Source organism: Nomascus leucogenys, chromosome 19, assembly GCF_006542625.1.
Source record: "Nomascus leucogenys isolate Asia chromosome 19, Asia_NLE_v1, whole genome shotgun sequence".
In the NCBI taxonomy this organism is placed as follows: Eukaryota; Metazoa; Chordata; class Mammalia; order Primates; family Hylobatidae; genus Nomascus; species Nomascus leucogenys.
Genome location: NC_044399.1, coordinates 73029659 through 73051550, shown reverse-complemented (window position 1 = coordinate 73051550; position 21892 = coordinate 73029659). Strand labels below are relative to the sequence as shown.

At 51.4% G+C, this 21892-nt stretch overlaps 3 protein-coding genes, 1 long non-coding RNA gene and 1 pseudogene across 10 annotated transcripts; 2 read left to right on the top strand and 3 right to left on the bottom strand.

Moving 5' to 3' along the window:
• Positions 1-22: 22 nt before the first annotated feature.
• Positions 23-1809, bottom strand: VMO1 (vitelline membrane outer layer 1 homolog). Of its 3 annotated transcripts, none has more exons than XM_003277870.3 (3): positions 902-1809; positions 681-796; positions 23-402 (listed from the first exon to the last, which is right to left on the bottom strand). In XM_003277870.3, the coding sequence occupies exons 1-3, from the start codon at positions 1094-1096 to the stop codon at positions 105-107; spliced, it is 609 nt and encodes a 202-aa protein (XP_003277918.1). In that variant the 5' UTR covers positions 1097-1809; the 3' UTR covers positions 23-104. The 3 variants fall into 3 exon arrangements, with proteins under 3 accessions (XP_003277918.1, XP_003277919.1, XP_003277921.1); XM_003277871.3 differs by having other exon boundaries at positions 701-796; positions 902-1142; XM_003277873.2 differs by lacking the exon at positions 681-796.
• A 713-nt stretch (positions 1810-2522) lies between these two features.
• Positions 2523-5940, top strand: GLTPD2 (glycolipid transfer protein domain containing 2). The gene is made up of 4 exons (XM_003277866.3): positions 2523-3846; positions 3955-4019; positions 4241-4407; positions 4489-5940. Exons 1-4 carry the CDS (start codon positions 3741-3743, stop codon positions 5024-5026), a joined length of 876 nt encoding a protein of 291 aa, XP_003277914.1. The 5' UTR covers positions 2523-3740; the 3' UTR covers positions 5027-5940.
• Positions 5941-10892: 4952 nt separating this feature from the next.
• Positions 10893-13245, top strand: PSMB6 (proteasome 20S subunit beta 6). Of its 4 annotated transcripts, none has more exons than XM_030799975.1 (6): positions 10893-11040; positions 11472-11539; positions 12180-12311; positions 12424-12553; positions 12751-12895; positions 13022-13245. In XM_030799975.1, exons 1-6 carry the CDS (start codon positions 10939-10941, stop codon positions 13162-13164), a joined length of 720 nt encoding a protein of 239 aa, XP_030655835.1. In that variant the 5' UTR covers positions 10893-10938; the 3' UTR covers positions 13165-13245. The 4 variants fall into 4 exon arrangements, with proteins under 4 accessions (XP_030655835.1, XP_004091591.1, XP_030655834.1 ...); XM_004091543.2 differs by having other exon boundaries at positions 13002-13066; XM_030799974.1 differs by having other exon boundaries at positions 10905-11040; positions 12180-12314; positions 13022-13239.
• Positions 13246-15868: 2623 nt separating this feature from the next.
• On the bottom strand, positions 15869-17046 carry LOC115831522. The gene is made up of 2 exons (XR_004027016.1): positions 16963-17046; positions 15869-16165 (listed from the first exon to the last, which is right to left on the bottom strand). It is a non-coding gene; the product is annotated as an uncharacterized LOC115831522 (long non-coding RNA).
• Positions 17047-19618: 2572 nt separating this feature from the next.
• Positions 19619-20120, bottom strand: LOC115831521 (annotated as a pseudogene). Its single transcript, XR_004027015.1, has one exon. The product of XR_004027015.1 is annotated as a 60S ribosomal protein L27 pseudogene (transcript).
• Positions 20121-21892: the final 1772 nt, after the last annotated feature.

The following is a 21892-nucleotide window of genomic DNA, read 5'->3' as shown; positions in this document are numbered from 1 at the left end:
TAATTAAATAAACAGGCGAGACCAAAGTCAACTCAGAGAAGCTTTAATAGCAAGAGGTGGGACTAGGCTCCTGGCCCGGGAGAGAGCGGCGGCGGCGGCGCCTTTCAACTGCGGCAGCAGAATAAGCGCGCGTCGTTCAGCGCAGTGTCATCGCCGAGGCCTCTAGGTCCCTGGATCTTGGTCTGCAGGCCGCACGCGCCCTTGGGGCAACGGTCACTCCAGTCTCCAAAGTCTCCCCAGCTCAGCCCAGGCCCCTGCAGTTCCTCGCCGTCTGAACAGCGGAAGCGCATGTTGTTCGCTGCTGTGTTGTCACCGGGGGTCGTGGGTGCCTCCACGCGAAGCGAGAAAGCCACTAGGTAGGCGCCGCCGCGACACCACAGCGGCTCACTCCATTCGCCCCAGCTGCAAGGCAAAGGGAGATGCGTTGCCTCTGCCGGCGCCACCATTCACCAAGCCCTTGAGACTTTCCAAGCCAAGTGCTGTGTATATGACCTGATGGGCTGGGTGCTCCCTGACCTCCGCCAAGGAGCGGAGTGGGGGTCTTCCATCCACCCCTCGCCCCCCCGGTCTATACTGCCCCGTAGCTCTGGAGGAGCCAGCCTGCCTGTCGCGACGGAGTATGTAATAGAGGGTAAGGGACATACCATCACCCCAAGGGATCCTCGACCCCTGTGCCCCACCTTCCAGACTGGGACTCTACCACGTGCGTATTGCCTGGGACGTTCCCGCGCGCGCAGTGCAGCCTGATCCCATTCAGTGCAGTGTCGTCGCCAGGAATGCCTTGGGGAGGCTCCACCTGGGTATCGAGGAGAGGAGCAAGGGCGAGCCACGGAATTATCATCCTTGGCTTTATGGTCCCACGCATCTCCGCCCTCTCCAGGACCTACGCCTGAGCCCCAACCTTGAGCGAGAACCCGCTGGCGAAGAACCCGTCAGGACACATCTCGGGCCAGGCCCAGTCGCCCCAGGGACCCCCGTTGGTCACTTCGATGACCGCCGAGTAGCCGTTCCGGCCATCTGCCTGTGCACATGTGAAACGAGTCGCCCGCAGAAGCAGCAGCAGCTGCAGCAGCTTGGCTCCTGCGCCCCGCTCCATCCTGCAGCGTCTGTGAATCAGGCCTCCTAAGCAGATTTATATCAGTTTGGCCCCTGTGAGGGCTCCGATTGCGGAAGGGCCTCCCAGATTAAGTGAAACCCAAAACTAATCCACTCCCAGAACCCTATTTCCTGCTCCCGGAGGCAGAGGCTCCCAGAGCTAGGGGAGGAGGGGCAGTGAGAGAGGGCGAATTAAAATAACCATCACCTACTGAATATTTACTATAGGCTACGAATTATGGTTAGCGCTTTGCAGTATTTTATTTAACCCTCACAACAATTTTTAGGAGGTGAGAATTATCCTTCCTATTTTGTAGATGAGGGAACTGGCTCAAAAATGGCAAGCAACTTGCCTTAGGTTTATAGCCAAGCAAGCTGGGAAACATTCCAGCAGTGAGAGCAGAGACAGAGCGGAGACCAGGGCAAGGGATGGAAGTGACCTCCCGGGAGTCCCACCAGTGACAGGATGGGGCAAGAGCAACCCAGAGACCTCCAGGATGTGAGGGGACATCAGACTGAGGATAGGACAAGAATCCTCGAACTGGAGAAACTGAGAAAACTGTCAGCTCAGAAGTCTCCTCCTCCTCTGAGAGGTCTTCTGAGCGATCAGGGCACTAACACCTTGAGAATCCGGGACACTCCTCCCTACCTTAGAAGAAGATATACACAAACAAAAATAATTCTTTTTTATTTTATTTTATTTTTCAGTCAAAGTCTCCCTCTGTCGCCCAGTGGCAGCATCGCAGTGGCGCGATCTCGGCTCACTGCTACCTCCACCTCCTGGGTTCAAGCGATTCTCCTGCCTCAGCCTCCTGAGTAGCTGGGACTACAGGCACGTGCCAAGACGCCACCCAGCTAATTTTTGTATTTTTAGTAAAGACGGGGTTTCACCATGTTGGCCAGGATGGTCTCTATCTCTTGACCTTGTGATCCGCCTGCCTCGGCCTCCCAAAGTGCTGGGATTACAGGCGTAAGCCACCGCGCCCGGTCCAACAGGAATAATTCTAAGAAGTTTGGGGACAGGAGACTAAGAACCCCTAAGAAAACATCATGCTGTTTCCTCCATTGCTTTCTGTATCCTTATATCCTTTCCTGGAATGCCTTTCCCCCTGTGACCACCAGATGGACTCCTAATTTGCAAAACAAAAAGCGAGAAAACCTGGCTAAGTATGTTTTTTGTTTGTTTGTTTGTTTGTTCGTTTGTTTGTTTTGAGACTAAGTCTCACTCTGTTGCCCAGGTTGGAGTGCAGCGACGCCATCTAGGCTCACTGCAACCTCTGCCTCCGGGGTTCAAGCGATTCTCTTCCCTCAACCTCCCAAGTAGCTGGGATTACAGGCGTTTGCCACCACGCCCCGCTAATTTGTATATTTTTAGTACAGACGGGGTGTTGCCATGTTAGCCAGGCTGACCTCAGGTGATCCGCCCACCTCGGCCTCCCAAAGTGCTGGGATTACAGGCGTGAGCCACCGTGCCTGGCCTAAAAATGCCTGGTTAAATTTGTTAGGGGCCACAACCCCTGATTTACCTGCCCCTCATACACACTCCTTTGTTTATTCAATACCTATGTAGCAATAATATGTTTTGGCTTAAGCAATATTCCACGTGCTGTAAGCAAGAATAACAAGGCCCCTGTCATCAGAGCTCATATTCCAGTGGGGGAGACAGAGGATAAATTATCCCCCAGTGGACCTTGAGCTCTGTGAAGGCACTTTTGTATTCTCGAAGCCTAGTACGTGCGGAAGTACTTAATAAAAGTGGGTGCAATGAATGATTGAAGAGCCAATCTGGAGTTTTGAAAATTAAACCACAAAAATGCAAAAGGATAAAGCCTGACGTATGTATATGATTGCAAGAGGTCATGTATCCAGGTCAAGACAAAGTCCCCTGGGGATAAGATAGAGAATTTAGAAGTGGGTGTTCCCAGCTGGGCGCGGTGGCTTACGCCTGTAATCCCAGCACTTTGGGAGGCCGAGTCGGGCGGATCACAAGGTCAGGAGTTCGAGACCAGCCTGGCCAGTATGGTGAAACCCTGTCTCTACTAAAAATATAAAAATTAGCCGGCACTTTCCAGCCTGGGCGACAGAGCGAGACTTTGTCTCAAAAAAAAAAAAAGAGAGAGAGAAAGAAGCGGGTGTTCCCTGGATCCCAGAGGCGTGCAATGCTTGAACTTAATAAGATTTATAGGGCAATTGTGGTCAGCTTTTCCATTTAGTGTTTTCACATACATTATCGTTTAATCCTCACATGAGGCTTGCAAAGTACCTATTATTATCCTCAATTTATAGTGGAGGGAACCCAAGCCCAGAGTGAATTTAGGGCCCACACCACTGCTCAGCAGGGGAGCTGTTCTGGCCCCTGCCTCTCTTCCCAATACTCAAGAGTGCCTCTTACTACAGCTGGCCCTACAGGGAAAGGAAATGCACTGATCTGTCACGGCTGTCGAATCCCCCAAATTCCCTTCACCCGGTTCCTCGCACCCAGGGTAGCTGCCCTTTGGGGCGAAGAGCACAGGGGAAGGGGCCTTAGTAGGTTAATTATTAACCCTTTGCGCCTCAGGGCACCACGGGCTTCTGTCCCCTCCTGGAGGCGGAGGGACACGGACTGGCTAGGCGCTGGTGAGGGGGCGGCGGTCCCAGCAGCAGGCATGGGAGTGGCGGTGCGGCCCCCAGCCCTGCGGCACTGGTTCAGCCACTCAATTCCTCTCGCTATCTTCGCGCTGCTGCTGCTTTATCTCAGTGCTCGGAGCCTAGGTGAGCTGCCCCTTCCCCTACCTGCTCCGGGAGGAAGCCCGGAGTCCAGGCCCTCACGACTCAAGCCTCTTTCTCGAGCCCTCACCGCTCCGCTTCTCCTCTCCCCAGGCGCCCGCTCGGGCTGCGGACCCAGGGCACAGCCCTGCGTTCCAGGGGGAACTGCGCCCTTCCAGGTACGCTAGGCGCAGGGTTGGGCGCGGGCGCTCCAGGAGGGACCAGAACAGGGGGACGTGGAGCCAGGCTGAGGGTCCGGCAAAGGGCGAGTCCTCCCCCTGGTCTCCCCTATCCCGTCCGAAGCTGAGCGCACAGCAGAAGAGCCATCAGCTAAACCTTCGGAACAATTTCTTCAGGGCGGAATCTGCTTCCACCTCTTCCCATCGTGTCTCCCGACCAGGTCCGGCAGGAGTCGGGACCCCTGGAGGCCCCGGAGAGGAAACAGCCTCCGTGTCTGGGCCCTCGGGGGATGCTGGGCCGCATGATGAGGCCGTTCCACGCCAGTCTGAAACCCGAAGGGGATGTGGGGCTGTCGCCGTACCTGGCGGGATGGAGGGCACTCGTCCAGTGAGTGGCCTCCCGCCCCCCAGCCGGTCCCCGCCTCCTTGGCGGCTCCATCGCCATTCTCTCAAATCGTCTCGCCTGCAGGTTCCTGACTCCCCTCGGCTCCGTCTTCGCCTTCGCCACTAGGGAGGCCTTCACCAAGGTGACAGCCCTGGAGGCTCGGGTGCACGGCCCGGACGCGGAGCACTACTGGTCGCTGGCGGCCATGGCGGCCTGGGAGCAGAGGGCGGGACTGCTGGAGCAGCCGGGGGCGGCTCCCCGGGACCCGGCCCGGAGCTCGGGCTCTCGCACGCTGCTCCTGCTGCACCGCGCGCTGCGCTGGTCCCAGCTCTGCCTCCACCGGGTGGCGACCGGCACGCTGGGAGGCCCGGACGCGGGCGTGCAGTGCAGCGACGCCTACCGTGCGGCCCTGGGCCCGCATCAGCCCTGGCTGGTCCGTCAGACCGCCCGCCTCGCCTTCCTCGCCTTCCCGGGTCGCCGCCGCCTGCTGGAGCTGGCGTGTCCCGGAGCCACCGAGGCGGAGGCGCGGGCCGCGCTGGTCCGGGCCGCCGGCACCCTGGAGGATGTCTACAACCGCACCCAGAGCCTGCTGGCCGAGCGCGGCCTGCTCCAGCTGGCCTAAGACGGCGGCTGCGGGGACCAACGGGAACGGAGCGGACCGCCCGGGGTGGGACCGCGCAGCCCGGGGTCAGTCCTGCAGCCTGCGCCGCGGCCGCCTCCGTATCCCGCCTCTTCCGTGACGTCGCCGCGGCGAGGGCCAGCCCCGTCAGGGAATGGCGTTGAGCTCCCTCTGTCCGCAGTCTCGGAAAGACGGGAGGAGCTGTGAGGAATAAAAAGCAGTATTTGGTAGCGTCGACGTAGGGCGTTTTGTGTGATGACGACAGGCGCTTAAGGGAAATAAAAAACGAATGTGAGAAGATGTGTCATCTGTGTTCTCGGCAGCCGAGAGACTCACGCTCCCCTGGCCTATCGCGGTCACTCCCGTGGCTTCAGTTGCCAACCACACGCTGAGTCTCCAGCCCAGACTTGGCCCTGAGCTTCACCCCTGTGCAGCCAAGTATACAGCAAGCATCCTGCACACTCCACAGACGCTGCAAATGCAACACGTCCAACACAGGTCCCACCACCATCCCCCTAAGAACTGCACCTCCTCCTGCGTTCCCTGTCTCTGTGAATAAATGGCACCCTCACCCTTCAGCTACCCAAGCGCATGTGCGTCATGCCTCACACGAAGCAGGTGCTCAGCTCCATAATGTATGTTTATTAAATGACTCCACGGCCACTCCCACAATGAACATGAAAGACCTTGCCATTTCATACACTGATAACGCCCAAATCACAACTTCAATCCACTTTCTCCTGGACTCCAGAATCCTACATGTACGATTGCCTATTCAGTATCTCCACTTGGATGTCAACTAGGCATAGCAAACCTACCACGGCCAACACTAAGCTCCAATACGCCCTCCCCACGAAAATTCTCCCTTCATAGTCTTTGCTGGCTCGGTGAATGACACTTCCATTCTTCCAGGTCCTCAGACCAAAAACCTCATCATCCAGACCCTTCTGGGTTTTTTTGTTTTGGTTTGGTTGTGTTTTTTTGTTTTTGTTTTTTTGTTTTTTTGTTTTTTTTTTTTGAGACAGAGTTTCGCTCTTGTTACCCAGGCTGGAGTGCAATGGCGCGATCTTGGCTCACCACAACCTCCACCTCCCGGGTTCAAGCAATTCTCCTGCCTCAGTCTCCCAAGTAGCTGGGATTACAGGCATGCGCCACCATGCCAGGCTACTTTTTGTATTTTTAGTAGAGACAGGATGTCTCCGTGTTGGTCAGGCTGGTCTTGAATTCCCGACCTCCGGTTATCCGCCCGCCTCGGCCTCCCAAAGTGCAGGGATGACAGGCGTGAGGCACTGCGCTCAGCCCCAGCCTTTCTGTTTCTCTTTCATCACATCAGCATCTAATCTGTGAAAATCTGAGCAGTGCCCTCTTTCTCCACTCCTAGTACATTTGACTATGAAGGGAGAATATATTCTAGATTACTGCAATAGCCTTCTCATTGTTTCTCTGTCCGTCCTTTCCCTCCCTGTAATGTATTTTATTTTTGTGCCCCCTCTCCCACCCTCCTATAATGTATTTTATTTTATTTTATTTATTCATTTACTTATTTTGAGATGGAGTTTCACTATTGTCACTGAGGCTGGAGTGCAGTGGCACAATCTCGGCTCACTGCAACCTCCACCTCCCAAGTTCAAGGGATTCTCCTGCCTCAGCCTCCTGAGTAGCTGGAATTACAGGCGTCCACCACCACTCCCGGCTACTTTTTGTATTTTTAGTAGAGACAGGGTTTCGCCATGTTGGCCAGGCTGGTCTCGAACTCCTGACCTCAGGTGATCCACCCACCTTGGCCTTCCAAAGGCATGGTGGCTCAAGTCTGTAATCCCTCATCCCAGCACTTTGGGAGGCCTAGGCAGGTGGATCACTCAAAGTCAGGAGTTCATGACCAGCCTGGCCAACATGATTAAACTCTCTCTCTACTAAATATACAAAAATTAGCCTGATATGCCTGTAGTCCCAGCTCCTCGGGAGGCTGAGGCAGGAGAATCACTTGAACTCGGGAGGCAGAAGTTTCAGTAAACCTAGATCGTGCCACCACACTCCAGCCTGGGCAACAGAGCAAGAGTCCTTCTCAAAAAAAAAAAAAGGGCCGGGTGCGGTGGCTCACGCCTCTAATCCCAGCACTTTGGGAGGCCGAGGTGGGCGGATCACGAGGTCAGGAGATCGAGACCATCCTGGCTAACAGGTGAAACCCCGTCTCTACTAAAAATACAGAAAAATTAGCCAGGCGTGGTGGCGGGTGCCTGTAGTCCCAGCTACTTGGGAGGCTGAGGCAGGAGAATGGCGTGAACCTGGGAGGCGGAGCTTGCAGTGAGCCGAGATTGCACCACTGCACTCCAGCCTGGGCGACAGAGCGAGACTCCGTCTCAAAAAAAAAAAAAGGAATACATCATTGCTTCAACATATGAAAATAAATGCAATATACCATATTAATAAAGGAAAAAATGCAAAATTATCTCAATAAACTCAGAAAAGCAGTTTTAAAATCCAACATTCTGTCATAATAAAAAAAAAAATCATTGGCCAGGCGCAGTGGCTCACACCTGTAATCCCAGCACTTTGGGAGGCCGAGGTGGCTGGATCACCTGAGGTCAGAAGTTCAAGACCAGCCTAGCCAACGTGGCAAAACCCCATCTCTACTAAGAATACAAAAATTAGCTGGGTGTGGTGGCCCACACCTGTAATCCCAGCTACTCGGGAAGCTGAGGAAAGAGAATTGCTTGAACCTGGGAGGTGGAGGTTGCAGTGAACCGAGATCACACCACTGCATTCCAGCCTGTGTGATGGGAGTGAGACTCCATCTCAAATAAATAAATAAATAACAATCGACAGTCGGGCGCGGTGGCTTACGCCTGTAATCCCAGCACTTTAGGAGGCCAAGGCGAGTGGATCACCTGAAGTCAAGAGTTCGAGACCAGCCTGACCAACATGGTGAAACCCCATCTCTACTAAAAATACAAAAATTAGCCGGGCATGGTGGCGTGTGCCTGTAATCCCAACACTTTGGGAGGAGAATCACTGGAACCCAGGAGGCAGAGGCTGCAGTGAGCCGAAATTGTGCCACTGCACTCCAGCCTGGGCAACAGAGCAAGACTCTGTCTCAAAAAAAAAAAAAAAAGAAAACCAATCAACAAACTAGGAATAGAAGGGAACTTCCTCTGCCTAGGCATCCGTGAAAAACCCAGGGCTAACAGCACTCTCAGTGATGAAAGACTTTTCCCTAAGCTTTCCTCTAAGCTTTTTGCCTAAAAGGAGAAACAAGACAAAGATGTCTGCTTTTGCCAATCTACTCAAGTACTGAAGTAACTAGCCAGAGCAACTGGGCAAGGTAATGAAATAAAAGTCATCCAGATTGGAAAGGAAGAGATAAAATTATCTCTATTTGCAGATGATATGATGGTTTATATAGAAAAATCCTAAAGAATATAGACACAAACTATTAGAACTAATAAATGGCCAGGCACGGTGGCTCACGCCTGTAATCCCAACACTTTGGGAGGCTGAGGCGGGTGGATCACGAGGTCAGGAGTTCGAGACCAGCCTGACCAATATGGTGAAACTCCATCTCTACTACAAATACAAAAATTAGCCGGGCATGGTGGCATGCACAGGAGAACTGCTTGAACCCGGGAGATGGAGGTTGCAGTGAGCTGAGATCGCGCCACTGCACTCCAGCCTGGGCAACAGAGCAAGACTCCATCTCAAAAAAAAAAAAGAAAGAAAGAAGACCTGAATAAATGAAAAAAAAAAAAAAACACCATGTTATGAAAAGAAGACTTGTTAAGATGGCAATACTCCACAAATTGAAATTGATTAAGTACAATCCCTAACAAAATTCCAACAGACTTTTCTGCAGAAATGGACAAGCTAATCCTAAAATTTATATGGAGATGCAAGGGATCCAAAAAAGCCAAAATAATCTTGAAAAGGAGGAAAAAGTTGGAGGATTCACATTTCCTGGATCTAGAAATTACTACATTCAGAAACTGGATAATGGTTATAGTTGTGCCAGGCGCGGTGGCTCATGCCTGTAATCCCAGCACTTTGGGAGGCTGAGGCAGGTGGATCACGAGGTCAGGAGTTTGAGACCAGCCCGGCCAACATGGCGAAACCTCATCTCTACTAAAAATATAAAAATTACCCGGGCATGGTGGCAGGCTCCTGTAATCCCAGCTACTCGGGAGGCTGAGGCAGGAGAATCGCTTGAACCCAGGAGGCAGAGGCTGCAGTGAGCCGAGATCGCACCACTGCACTCCAGCCTGGACGACAAGAGTAAGACTCCATCTCAAAAAAATAAATACATAGTAAATAAATAAATAAATGGTTATAGTTGTACAACATTGTGAATGTACTAAATGACACTCAATTGTACACTGTAAAATAATTTTGTTATGTGAATTTTACCTCAATTTTGAAAAACGTACTACAGGCCGGGCACAGTGGCTCGCTCCTGTAATCCCAGCACTTTGGGAGGCCGAGGCGGACAGATCACAAGGTCAGGAGTTTGAGACCAGCCTGGCCAACATGGTGAAACCCCATTTCTACTAAAATTACAAAAATTAGCCTGGCATGGTGGCACGTGCCTGTAATCCCAGCTACTCGGGAGGCTGAAGGAAGAGAACTGCTGGAACCCGGGAGGCAGAAGCTGCAGGGAGCTGAGATCACATCAGTATAAAAAGACAAATAGAGCTGGGTTCAGTGGCACATACCTGAAGTCCCAGCTACTTGAGAGGCTGAGGCAGGAGGATCACTGGAGCCCAGGAGTTCAAGGCTGATATAGTGCACCATGATCGCATCTGCACTCCAGCCTGGGAAACACCGCAAGACAAACCCACCCCCCACACACACAGCCCACCCTCCTCTCAAAAAAAAAAAGTAAGCCCCAAAAATATATTAAACAAAAGACATATCCCAATTTTAGAATGTGCAAAGAACTTGAATAAACATTGCATCAAAAAAGACATACAAATGGCCAATTATCTCATGGAAATATGCTCAGCATCACTAATGATTAGAAAAATACCAATGAAAACCACAGGGTACCATTTCACACCCCCTAGAATGGCTATAACTAAAATAATGCACAATAACAAGTGTTGGTGAGGATGTGGAGAAATTGGAACCCTCATACATGGCTTGTAGGGATGTAAAATGGTGCAGTTTCTGTGGAAAACAGTTTGTCAGTTGCTCAAAATGTTAAACATACAGTTATCATAGAACTCATAAATTCCTCTGCCAGCATATACTCCTAAGTATGTAACTAAAAGAAATGAAAACATGGTGTGGTCACTTTAGCCCAAAGACTCTTCGGTTTATTTTGTGGGCCCTTTGGACTGTAACTCTGTAAGATCGGTACGGCGCAAGCCACTAGGACGGTTTTTTGTTTTGTTTTGTTTTTGTTTCTGTTGAGACAGAGTCTTGCCCTGTCGCTCAGGCTGGAGTGCAGTGGCGTGATCTCGGCTCACTGCAACCTCCGCCTCCCGGGCTCAAGCGATTCTCCTGCCTCAGCCTCCCCAGGAGCCGGGATTACAGGCACGCCCCACCACGCCCGGCTAATTTTTGTATTTTTTAGTACAGACGGAGTTTCACCATGTTGGCCAGGCTGGTCTTGAACTGCTAACCTCATGATCCGCCCGCCTCAGCCTCCCAAAGTGCCGAACGGTTTTTTGTTTTGTTTTGTTTTGTTTTTTGTTTTGTTTTGTTTTTTTTTTTTGCAGACTTTCTTTTGTTTGTTCCTTGCCACGCTGCCATCAAGTGCTCACTGTCGCAAAAGAACCGTCCCCATGCAGTACTGTACTTTTCTTTTCCCTTCTGCCGTCAACCTCGCAGTAGCTTCGCTCCCAGAAGGCCTCAAAGCGCGACCAAAGAGCGTGACAGAGCGCTTTACGACAGTTGCTTTGAGTCAGTACCGGAGGAGAAAGATGGCGGCTACCTTACTAGCTGCTCGAGGAGCCGGGCCGGCACCGGCTTGGGGGCCGGAGGCCTTCACTCCAGATTGGGAAAGCCGAGAAGTCTCCACTGGGGTGAGGAAGGAGTCAGGGTTCATAGGATGTGCACAAGGCCTGACAGTATGGGAAGATAAAGGCTGAGTGGTGTTGAGAGATCTGGCAGGGGTGGAGGGGAGGTGGAATGTGTTGTGCTCCAGGAATGGGGAGAGGTACCCCGAGGATGGTGGAGTGGTGCGGTAGCTTCGTAGTGGGAGGTGGAGGGTGGGCTGAAGTTTGAAATTCTGAAATCCTGCGAGGCTAGTGAAGATCTTGGGCTTAAGTACGGGATGAGTCTTTTGAGATTTGAGGGTTGACATTCTGGTATTCTGCCGGGTGCTGAGGCCCCTATAAGATTTGAAAATGGTTCAGCGACGCACAGCTTTTGTATTTTGGGAACTAGGTAGAGAGATCATTGAGGTTTGTGTATGCTGGAGAATGTAGACTTACTCCTTTTTCCCTTTTCCCAGACCACTATCATGGCCGTGCAATTTGACGGGGGCGTGGTTCTGGGGGCGGACTCCAGAACAACCACTGGGTGAGTTCAGGACAGATTTGTGAAAGGTCTTCCTGTCTTCCTTTTCCTTTCCTGCCTGCCAGCCCACCCTGCCTGCCTCCACAGACCACTGTGGGAAGAGAGGTTTCTTCTCTCTCTGGAGATAAAGATTTGTCCCAACTTTTATTACTTTCAGTTCCCCTCACTCGTTAGTGGAATCCTTACAAAAGTCTTTTCTCCAGCCCGCTTCAGTTTGGATGAGAATAAGCAATACTGGAGGCCAGGCACGGTGCCTCACGCCTGTAATCCCAGCACTTTGGGAGGCCGAGGCGGGTGGATCACCTGAGGTCAAGAGTTCGAGACCAGCCTGGCCAACATGGCGAAACCCGTCTCTACTAAAAAATACAAAAACTAGCCGTGCGTGGCGGCGCGCGCCTGCAGTCCCAGCTACTTGGGAGGCTAGGGCTAAAGAATCGCTTGGACCCAGGAGGTGGATGTTGCAGTGAGCACAGATTGCGTCACTGCACTCCAGCCCGGGCAACAGAGCGAGACTGCATCTCAAAGAAAAAGGAAAGAAAGGCAATACTGGACATCGTATCCCTGAGCCCTGAGAGAGTTGGTCGTGATGGGATGGAGGGGAAGACAGGTGGGCTCCTTTCCTCACTGTTCTGCCATCCTGCAGGTCCTACATCGCCAATCGAGTGACTGACAAGCTGACACCTATTCACGACCACATTTTCTGCTGTCGCTCAGGCTCAGCTGCTGATACCCAGGCAGTAGCTGATGCTGTCACTTACCAGCTCGGTTTCCACAGGTGGTTGTGGGCAGGGGAGGGGCAAGTATCTGAAGGGAGTTGGAAGCTGAGGAGCTAAATAGCCTGACTTCTAGGTCTTGAAACTTTCTCTGTGACTTCCCTGACCCTCTAGCATTGAACTGAATGAGCCTCCACTGGTCCACACAGCAGCCAGCCTCTTTAAGGAGATGTGTTACCGATACCGGGAAGACCTGATGGCGGGAATCATCATCGCAGGCTGGGACCCTCAAGAAGGAGGGCAGGTCAGATCCCCACCCGACCAGAGCACACTTGAGCCAGGCCTTTTATCCTCTCCCCAGCCATTTTCTTTTTCTTTCCAGTGTCTGCCTCACTTATTCTTACTATTAACATGCCTCAGACCAATAGCAGAATGGACAGGTGAATGTACATGTGTTGGAGGGAAGATACGACTGGTAACTCTTCTCATTCGATCTGGCAGGTGTACTCAGTGCCTATGGGGGGTATGATGGTAAGGCAGTCCTTTGCCATTGGAGGCTCCGGGAGCTCCTACATCTATGGCTATGTTGATGCTACCTACCGGGAAGGCATGACCAAGGAAGAGTGTCTGCAATTCACTGCCAATGGTGAGAGCTTAGGCTTCTGGGCCTATGAGCTTCAACCCCAACTACCCAAGCCAGGCCAGCATTCCTCATTCCTTGCAGTGATCCCAGCATCTGAATCTGAACCCAGCTTTCTCCTTTTATCCACAGCTCTCGCTTTGGCCATGGAGCGGGATGGCTCCAGTGGGGGAGTGATCCGCCTGGCAGCCATTGCAGAGTCAGGGGTAGAGCGGCAAGTACTTTTGGGAGACCAGATACCCAAATTCGCCATTGCCACTTTACCACCCCCCTGAATCCTGGGATTCTAGTATGCAATAAGGGATACCCCGTACCGATGCAAAATTTAATAAAGTTTGTCACAGAGAATCTTTGTACTTTGGGGTTCTTTTTTTTTTCGACTTCAAGCCTGAATTTGTCTGGCCCATTCCTATTTGTAAAAACCATTGCACTGAACTCAAAGCAAGTTGGAGAGGAGATGAAAGGAGTTCATGAATGCTTTATTCCCCAGTAAGCTTTTACATGGCTGGTTTTCAAACCTGTTCTCCAAACCACCTTCCCCCAAACTTCCTTTCCCCCACCATATCCAGGTCCTTGAACCACCGGATTGTGGTTGGTATTGGGGGTACCAGCAACACCCACACCGTGTTCAAGCCCAAATTCTAACTAAAACTGGAGTCACCTTCCTTCAGCCTGCTTCCTACCAGTCATCATGGGTGACTACTGCCCCTAAGGCCACAAAGATCAGCCTCCTCCTGCCCAGCCTCATGGTCCCCTCTCTCCACACTTAACCTCTGTTACCTCACCTTGTGGTCAGCAGTAGCACTGTGACTTCCTTGGCTTTTGGGAGAAAGGCGGGCCTTGTCTGCAAATGGAATTTAAGATGAATGTTGAGTGGGAGAACACAGCCACCGGGATTGCTTTTGGCCAGCTCTGGAAGCCACCATTCCCATGGTAGGGGGTGTGATCAGCCCCTTGGATGAGAGGCTGAAAATGGACTCTGGCCCCTCCGAAGCTGTCCCCACTCAAGCCAGGGACATAAAGGAGCTCGATAGCTGGGACTACAGGTGTGTGTCACCTCACCTCAGGCTAATTTTATTATTATGTATTTTTTAGAGATAGAGTCTCGCTCTGTCACCCAGGCAGCAGTGTCACTGTCATAGCTCACTGTAACCTCAAACTCCTGGGCTTAAGTGATTCTCCTGCCTCAGCCTACCAGTGTGCTGGGATTACAGGCATGAGCCACTGTGCCCAGCCTTTTTTTATTTTATTTTATTTATTTATTTTTTTGAGATGGAGTCTCACTCTGTTGCCCAGGCTGGAGTGCAGTGGCCTGGTCTTGGCTCACTGCAACCTCTGCCTCCCGGGTTCCAGCGATTCTCCTGTCTTAGCCTCCCAAGTAGGTGGGATTACAGGCGTGCACCACTGTGCCTGGCCAGTTTTTGTATTTTTAGTAGAGGCGGGGTTTTGCCAAGTTGGCAAGGCTGGTCTTGAACTCCTGACCTCAGGTGATCTACCCATCTCAGCCTCCAAAAGTTCTGGAATTACAGGCATGAGCCACCACACCCGGCCTTAAGTATTTTTTAAGACAAGGTCTCCCTATGTTGCTCAAGCTGGTCTTGAAGTGGCCTCAAGCGATCCTCTTGCCTCAGCCTCTTGGGTAGCTGGGATTATAGGCGTGAGCCACTGCACCCAGCTCTTTTTAAATAAATTTTTTTTTTTTGAGACAGAGTTTCACTCTTATTGCCCAGGCTGGAATGCAATGGCGTGATCTTGGCTCACTGCAACCTGCACATCCCGGGTTCAAGCAATTCTCCTGTCTCAGCCTCCCGAGTAGCTGGGATTACAGGCATGCACCACCACCACGCTCAGCTAACTTTGTATTTTTAGTAGAGACAGGGTTCCACCAAATCGGCCAGGCTGGTCTCAAACTCCTGACCTCAGGTGATCCACCTGCCTCGGCCTCTCAATTTTTTTTTTCTTTCAAGCCTGTCCCCCAGGCTGGAGTGCAGTGTTGTGATCTCGGCTCACTGCAACCTCCACCTCCTGGGTTCAAGTGATTCTCCTGCCTCAGCCTCCTGAGTAGCTGGGATTATAGGCGTCCACCACCACGTCTGGCTAATTTTTTTGTGTTTTTAGTAGAGACAGGGTTCCACCAAGTCGGCCAGGCTGGTCTCGAACTCCTGACCTCAGGTGATCCACCTGCCTGGGCCTCCCAAAGTGCTGGGATTACAGGCGTGAGCCACCGCGCCCAGCCTAAAATTCATTTTTTAGAGCAGTTTTAGATTCACAGCAAAATTGAGTAGAAAATACAGCTATTTCCCATGTGCTCCTCTACCCACGTGGGCAGCCTCCCCCACTGTCAACATTCTGCACCAGAGATGGCCATTTGTTGGAACTAGTAAACCTACGCTGACACATCACTCCCAGATTTCCACATGGCTACTCATCATTCAGCTCTCAGCTCAAATGTCACCTCATCAGAAAGGCCTTTTCCGACCACCTGAAACTGAAGAGTCACCACCCTCCAATCCCACTCTCACATGACCCTGTTTCATTTTCTTCACAGCAGCACACATCACTGTCTTGGGTTCTGCTTAGCTGTTTACCTGTGTACAATTGTCTCCCTCCCTCTAGTAGCAAGTCAGCTCACTGAGAAGAGAGAATTATTTCTTCCTGGTTCATTGATATATCCTCCATGCCTGGCAGGGGTGGACACTCGGCATTTACTGAATGAATATGCTTTCTCATCCCATCTGCTATCCTGCCCTGCCCCCAGCCACCCCAGACTGCCTTCACCACACTCAACCCTGAAGCTTGACGTCAGCCAATTCTTACTTTCCTGCTTGTCACACCTGGGCTCTGCGTTAGGTCAGCTGCCTCATATTCATCATTCCTGTGTCTCACTCCCACCATAGACAACACTTCCCATCTCAGCCCCATAACCCAGCCCTGCAGCCTTGGCCCCATCTACTCCCCCTGCACACACACACACAGCACTTAGCAACTATGAACACATTTAATGAGAAGGTTAGAAAGGACTTGGGGAGGTGGACATTAGGATCGCTGAGAAATCTGGGGAAGGAAGCTTGCTAAGCCTTCCTGGAGGTTCAGCTCTTCGTTGTCCCCTTCAAATGGTGGAGTCATTGGCCGATGCTATGTCATGCAGCTGGTGGCGGAAGGAGAGTCGGGCTTTCCTGCTGAAGTAGGCACCAGGCCCTGGCCAGGATACCCCTCCCTCAGCCATGATGGGGGCTATAGCTGGACTGGGATCTGGAGGGGCAGCAGGACTCAGGCCTAAAAGATTGGAGGAGGAAGAAGGAAGTGGTAGGTCAGGGTTCACCTCCTCCCTCACCCCCAACCCAGGGTTGAGGAGGGAGGAAGCAAGGGAAGACACCTGGGGCCTGGGGGCCGGTGAGGAGTGTTGGTGGCAGCAGCAGGGAAAGGGAGAGGGGCTGTTGCAGAGCAAGCAGGGCTGGCTCACACACATGTGACCTGTGCAGTTGCATAGGATCCTCTGACTCAGAAGGGCCACCATGCTTGGCATAGGGCTCTGCTGTCACCATCTTGAAATTCTTAATTTTTTTTTTTTTTTAAGACAGAGTCTCACTCTGTTGCCCAGGCTGGAGTACAGTGGTACTATCTCGGCTCACTGCAACCTCCGCCTCCTGGGTTCAAGTGATTCTCCTGCCTCAGCCTCCTGAGTAGCTGGGACTACAGGTGCCCGCCACCACGCCCAGCTAATTTTTTGTATTTTTAGTAGAGATGGGGTTTCACCATGTTAGCCAGGATGGTCTCCATCCCCTGAACTCATGATCCACCCACCTTGGCCTCCCAAAGTGCTAGGATTACAGGCATGAGCCACAGTACCTGGCCGAAATTCTTAAATTGTTAACAAGGGGCCCCACTTGGTCATTTTGAACTGGGCCCCACAAAGTATTTAGCCTGTCCTGTGAGGACTTTGGTAATCCATCTCCCACCCAGGCAGACAGATGATCCTTTTCCCTTTGCTGGTTTGAGCATTTCTCTCCTCGCCATGCAGTTGTCTGTCTGTCTGCCTGACAGCCCCGCTTTACCCTCAGTCTACTCCATACCTGCTCCTCTTTCAGTCCCCCGCTGTCTCCGGCACCCACACCATGGGAAACACCATGCCCCCTTCAGACCCATCTCAACAGTGGAGGCAATCGGAGCTGGGAATGGCCAGGAGGGCCCCGGGGAGAGGGGTGTGGTTTCCAAGCCCCCCCACCATGGGCAAAACTACCACTTAGCCTCAGACCGCCTGGTGATTACAGGCGCCAGGGATGGAAGGGGGAGAGGAGGGAGGAAGAAAGGGGTGGGGTACACTGCCATTCAGACACCTATTTTTATGCCCCATTAATTTGGGGGTCCTTTTTGATCCCCATGGAGAAGCAGGAGGTGGTTGGGAGAGGTGGCATGGCAGGGACAGACACAGAGGTCCTGTGACAGACAGATGCAGTAACATTTCACTATGGCAATGCCCGACAACTTGGCGCCAGGCTGGACACCGCTGGGGATTCGTTTGTATTTTGGAATGAGAATTGAAGTGCCCAAGATGTAAACTTTCAAAGAATACTCTATTTTTTTAGAATAAGAAACTTTATTATTCAGGGAAATGTTAGATTCTCATTAAATGGTCTGATAGTTCCTGTCCCCCGTTATGAAGATGATTGTAATTGATTAATTATGCTGTGTCAGGTAAATGCTAGGGACTTTTACATGTTATCTCATTTCACTTAATCATGTCAAAGATCTTTTTTTTTTTTTTTTGAGATGGAGTCTCACTCTGTCGCCCAGGGTGGAGTGCAGTGGCACAATCTCGGCTCATTGCAACTCCACCTCCTGGGTTGAAGCAATTCTCCTGCCTCAGCCTCTCGAGTAGCTGGGACAACAGGTGTGCACCACCATGCCCAGCTAATTTTTTTGTGTTTTTAGCAGAGACAGGGTTTCACTACATTAGCCAGGCTAGTCTCGAACTCCTGACCTCAGGCAATCTGCCCGCCTCCTCCTCCCAAAGTGCTGGGATTACAGGCGTGAGCCACCGCACCCCGCCTCAAAGATCTTTTGAGGTAAGTCCCTCGCTGGTTAGGTAAGTCTATCCTGGTTTTACAGATGTGAAAAAGCAGGCACTGAGAGGTAAGGTAATTTGCCCAAGGTCACGCAGGCAGTTATTAGCAGAGTAGGAACCATGCCCAGCTCACAACCCTCACCTTGAGTCAGTCTGACCCCAAGCATCTACTCTATTTTTTTATTTTTATTTTTTTTTGAGATGGAGTCTCGCTTTGTCACCCAGGCTGGAGTGCAGTGGCACGCTCTCGGCTCACTGCAAACTCTGCCTCCCGGGTTCACGCGATTCTTCTGCCTCAGCCTCCTGCGTAGCTGGGACTACAGGCGCCCGCCACCACACCCGGCTGATTTTTTTTGTATTTTTAGTAGAGACAGGGTTTCACCGTGTTAGCCAGGATGGTCTCGATCTCCTGACCTCGTGATCCGGCCGCCTCAGCCTCCCAAAGTGCTGGGATTACAGGCGTGAGCCACAGCACCCAGCCTCTTTTAAATTTTTGAGATGGAGTCTTGCTCTGTTGTCCAGGCTGGATTACAGTGGTGCAATCTCGTCTCACTGCAACTTCTGCCTCCAGGGCTCAAGCGAGTCTCCTGTCCCAGCCTCCCAAGTAGCTGAGATTACAGGCACCCGCCACTATCCCCAGCCACATTTTGTATTTTTAGTAGAGTTGGGCTTTCACCACGTTGGCCAGGCTGTTCTGGAACTCCTGACCTCAAGTGATCTGCCTGCCTCAGCCTCCCAACATGCTGGGATTATAGGCATCAGCCACCACACCCAGCCCAGAATCTACTGTTTTAACCAGTACACTGAGCTTCTGAAGCATGTCCCCAAGCAAGCATCAATGCCCTCAGCCAGTTTGGGGTGGCCAGAGCCAAGGCTGGGAGCCTCTAGTCAAGAGCGTCCTAGCCAAGGACTCTAGGTGCTCTTAAGTAAAGCTGTGCAAGTGCTGTGTTTTTTCTTTTTCTTTTTCTTTTCTCTTTTTTTTTCTTTTTTGAGATGGAGTCTCGCTCTGTCACCCAGGCTGGAGTACAGTGGCGTGATCTTGGCTCACTGCAAGCTCTGCCTCGCAGGTTCACGCCATTCTCCTGCCTCAGCCTCCCAAGTAGCTGGCACTACAGGTGCCTGCCACCACGCCCAGCTAATTTTTTGTATTTTTAGTAGAGATGGGGTTTCACTGTGTTAGCCAGGATGGTCTCGATCTGCTGACCTCGTGATCTGCCCTCCTCGGCCTCCCAAAGTGCTGGGATTCCAAGCGTGAGGCACTGCACCCAGCTGTTTCATCATTCCCTGAGGGTGCCACAACGTGGTGAATGTTAGGTTGCTGATTACATGGTACTGCCTGAGTTACACAGAAATCTGTTTCATTTTTTTTTTTTTTTTTTTGAGACGGAGTCTCACTCTGTCACCAGGCTGGAGTGTAGTGGCACTGTCCTGGCTCACTGCAATCTCTGACTCCCTAGTTCAAATGATTCTCCTGCCTCAGCCTCCCGAGTAGCACGCGTCACCACACTCAGCTAATTTTTTGTATTTTTAGTAGAGATGGGGTTTCACCATGTTAGCCAAGATGGTCTCGATCTCCTGACCTCGTGATCTGCCTGCCTCGGTCTCCCAAAGTGCTGGGATTACAGGTGTGAGCCATCGCACCCAGCCTTCTTTTACTTTCTTTCTTTTCTTTTTAATTTTTAATGATCAAAACAAAGCATCTAAAACCGCAGTTTCTGGAAGAACCACTTGTTCTTGCCTGTCCTGCATCTCTCTTCAAACTTGACCTTGGCCTCCCGTCGGGCCTTGCATTTAAGAGCAGGATCTCTGAAGACATCCTTATTGACGACAGTTTTGTCCAAGGGGATATCCACAGAGTACCTTGTGGGCATTAGGTGATTGTAGTTATAAACTTTCACAAAAGACTTTATCTTTGACCTCTTGGCGATCTTCTTCTTGCCCATGGCAGCTGTCACTTTGCGGGGGTAGCGGTCAATTCCAGCCACCAGAGCATGGCTGTAGGGGCGATCTGAGGTGCCATCATCAATGTTCTTCACGATGACAGCTTTGAGTCCGGAGTAGCGTCCAGCCAGGACAAGCACCACCTTCCCAGGTTTCATGAACTTACCCATTTTGGCAGCAACCACTCGGGCCTACAGCGAAAAGGAAAGAAGGACCCTTCTTTTACTTTCAATGAACTTTATTGAAGCAAAAATGTACGTACAATGTAATGCACACATCTTAATGTACAGTTCCATGAGTATTATCAAGTGTATGCTCCTATGCAATCACCACTTCTATCAAAATACAGGGCATTCTTATCATCCTGGAATGTTCCCTCACGTGTCCCTTTACAGGCAATCTTTTTTTTTTTTTTTTTTTTGAGACGGAGTCTCGCTCTGTCGCCCAGGCTGGAGTGCAGTGGTGCGACCGACCTCGGCTCACTGCAAGCTCCGCCTCCCAGGTTCACGCCATTCTCCTGCCTCAGCCTCCCGAGTAGCTGGGACTACAGGCGCCTGCCACCGCGCCCGGCTAATTTTTTGTATTTTTTTAGTAGAGACGGGGTTTCACCGTGTTAGCCAGGATGGTCTCGATCTCCTGACCTCGTGATCCGCCCGTCTCGGCCTCCCAAAGTGCTAGGATTACAGGCGTGAGCCACTGCGCCCCGCCTACAGGCAATCTTTTCCCTACACCCTGCCACAGGCAACTACTGATCTGATTTCCATCACTACAGATTGTTTTTGCCTGTTTTATAAGTTCATGACTGGGTGCGGTGGGTCACGCCTGTAATGCCAGCACTTTAGGAGGCCAAGGAGGGCGGATCATTTGAGGTCAGGAGTTCGACGCCAGCCTGACCAACATGGAGGAACCCCGTCTCTACTAAAAATACAAAAAATTAGCTAGGCATGGGTGGCGGGTGCCTGTAATCCCAGCTACTCAGGAGGCTGAGGCAGGAGAAAACCCGGGAGGCGGAGGTTGCAGTCAGCCGAGATCGCACCATTGCACTCCAGCCTGGGCAACAAGAGCGAAACTCTGTCTCAAAAAAAAAAAAAAAAAAAAAAAAAAAAAAAAAAAAAAATTAGCAAAAGGCCGGGCACAGTGGCTCACGCCTGTAATCCCAGCACTTTGGGAGGTTGAGGAGGGTGGATCACTTGAAGTCTGGAGTTTGAGACCAGCCTGGCCAACATGGTGAAACCCTGTCTCTACTAAAAATACAAAAATTAGCCGGAAATCCCTTGAACCTGGAAGGGGGAGGTTGCAGTGTGCCGAGATCACGCCACTGCACTCCAGCATGGGCAAGAAGGGCGAGACTCCGGCCGAGCGCGGTGGGTCACGCCTGTAATCCCAGTACTTTGGGAGGCCGAGGCGGGCGGATCACGAGGTCAAGAGATCGAGACCATCCTGGCTAACACGGTGAAACCCCGTTTCTACTAAAAATACAAAAAAAAATTAGCTGGGCGTGGTGGCGGACGCCTGTAGTCCCAGCTACTCAGGAGGCTGAGGCAGAAGAATGGCGTGAACCTGGGAGGCGGAGTTTGCAGTGAGCCGAGATCGCGCCACTGCACTCCAGCCTGGGCAACAGAGCGAGACTCCGTCTCAAAAAAAAAAAAAAAAAAAAAAAAAGAGCGAGACTCCGTCTCAAAAAAATAATAAAATAAAAAATAGTAAAAGACTGAATAGGCACTTTATAAAAGAAGACATACAAATGGCCAATCAGCACATGAAACATGGTCAATATCATTGATCTCCAGAGAAATGCAAATCAAATTGCAATGATGTGCCTATAACACCCATTAAATGGCCAATGCTAAAGATTGACAATATCAAATGTTGTCCATGCCATGGAATAACTGGAACCACCATACACTGATTTTGGAAATCTGGAATGGAAAAACCATTTACAAAAAAATCGTTTGGCAGTTTCTTGTAAGTTAAACATACACTTATATGATCGAACA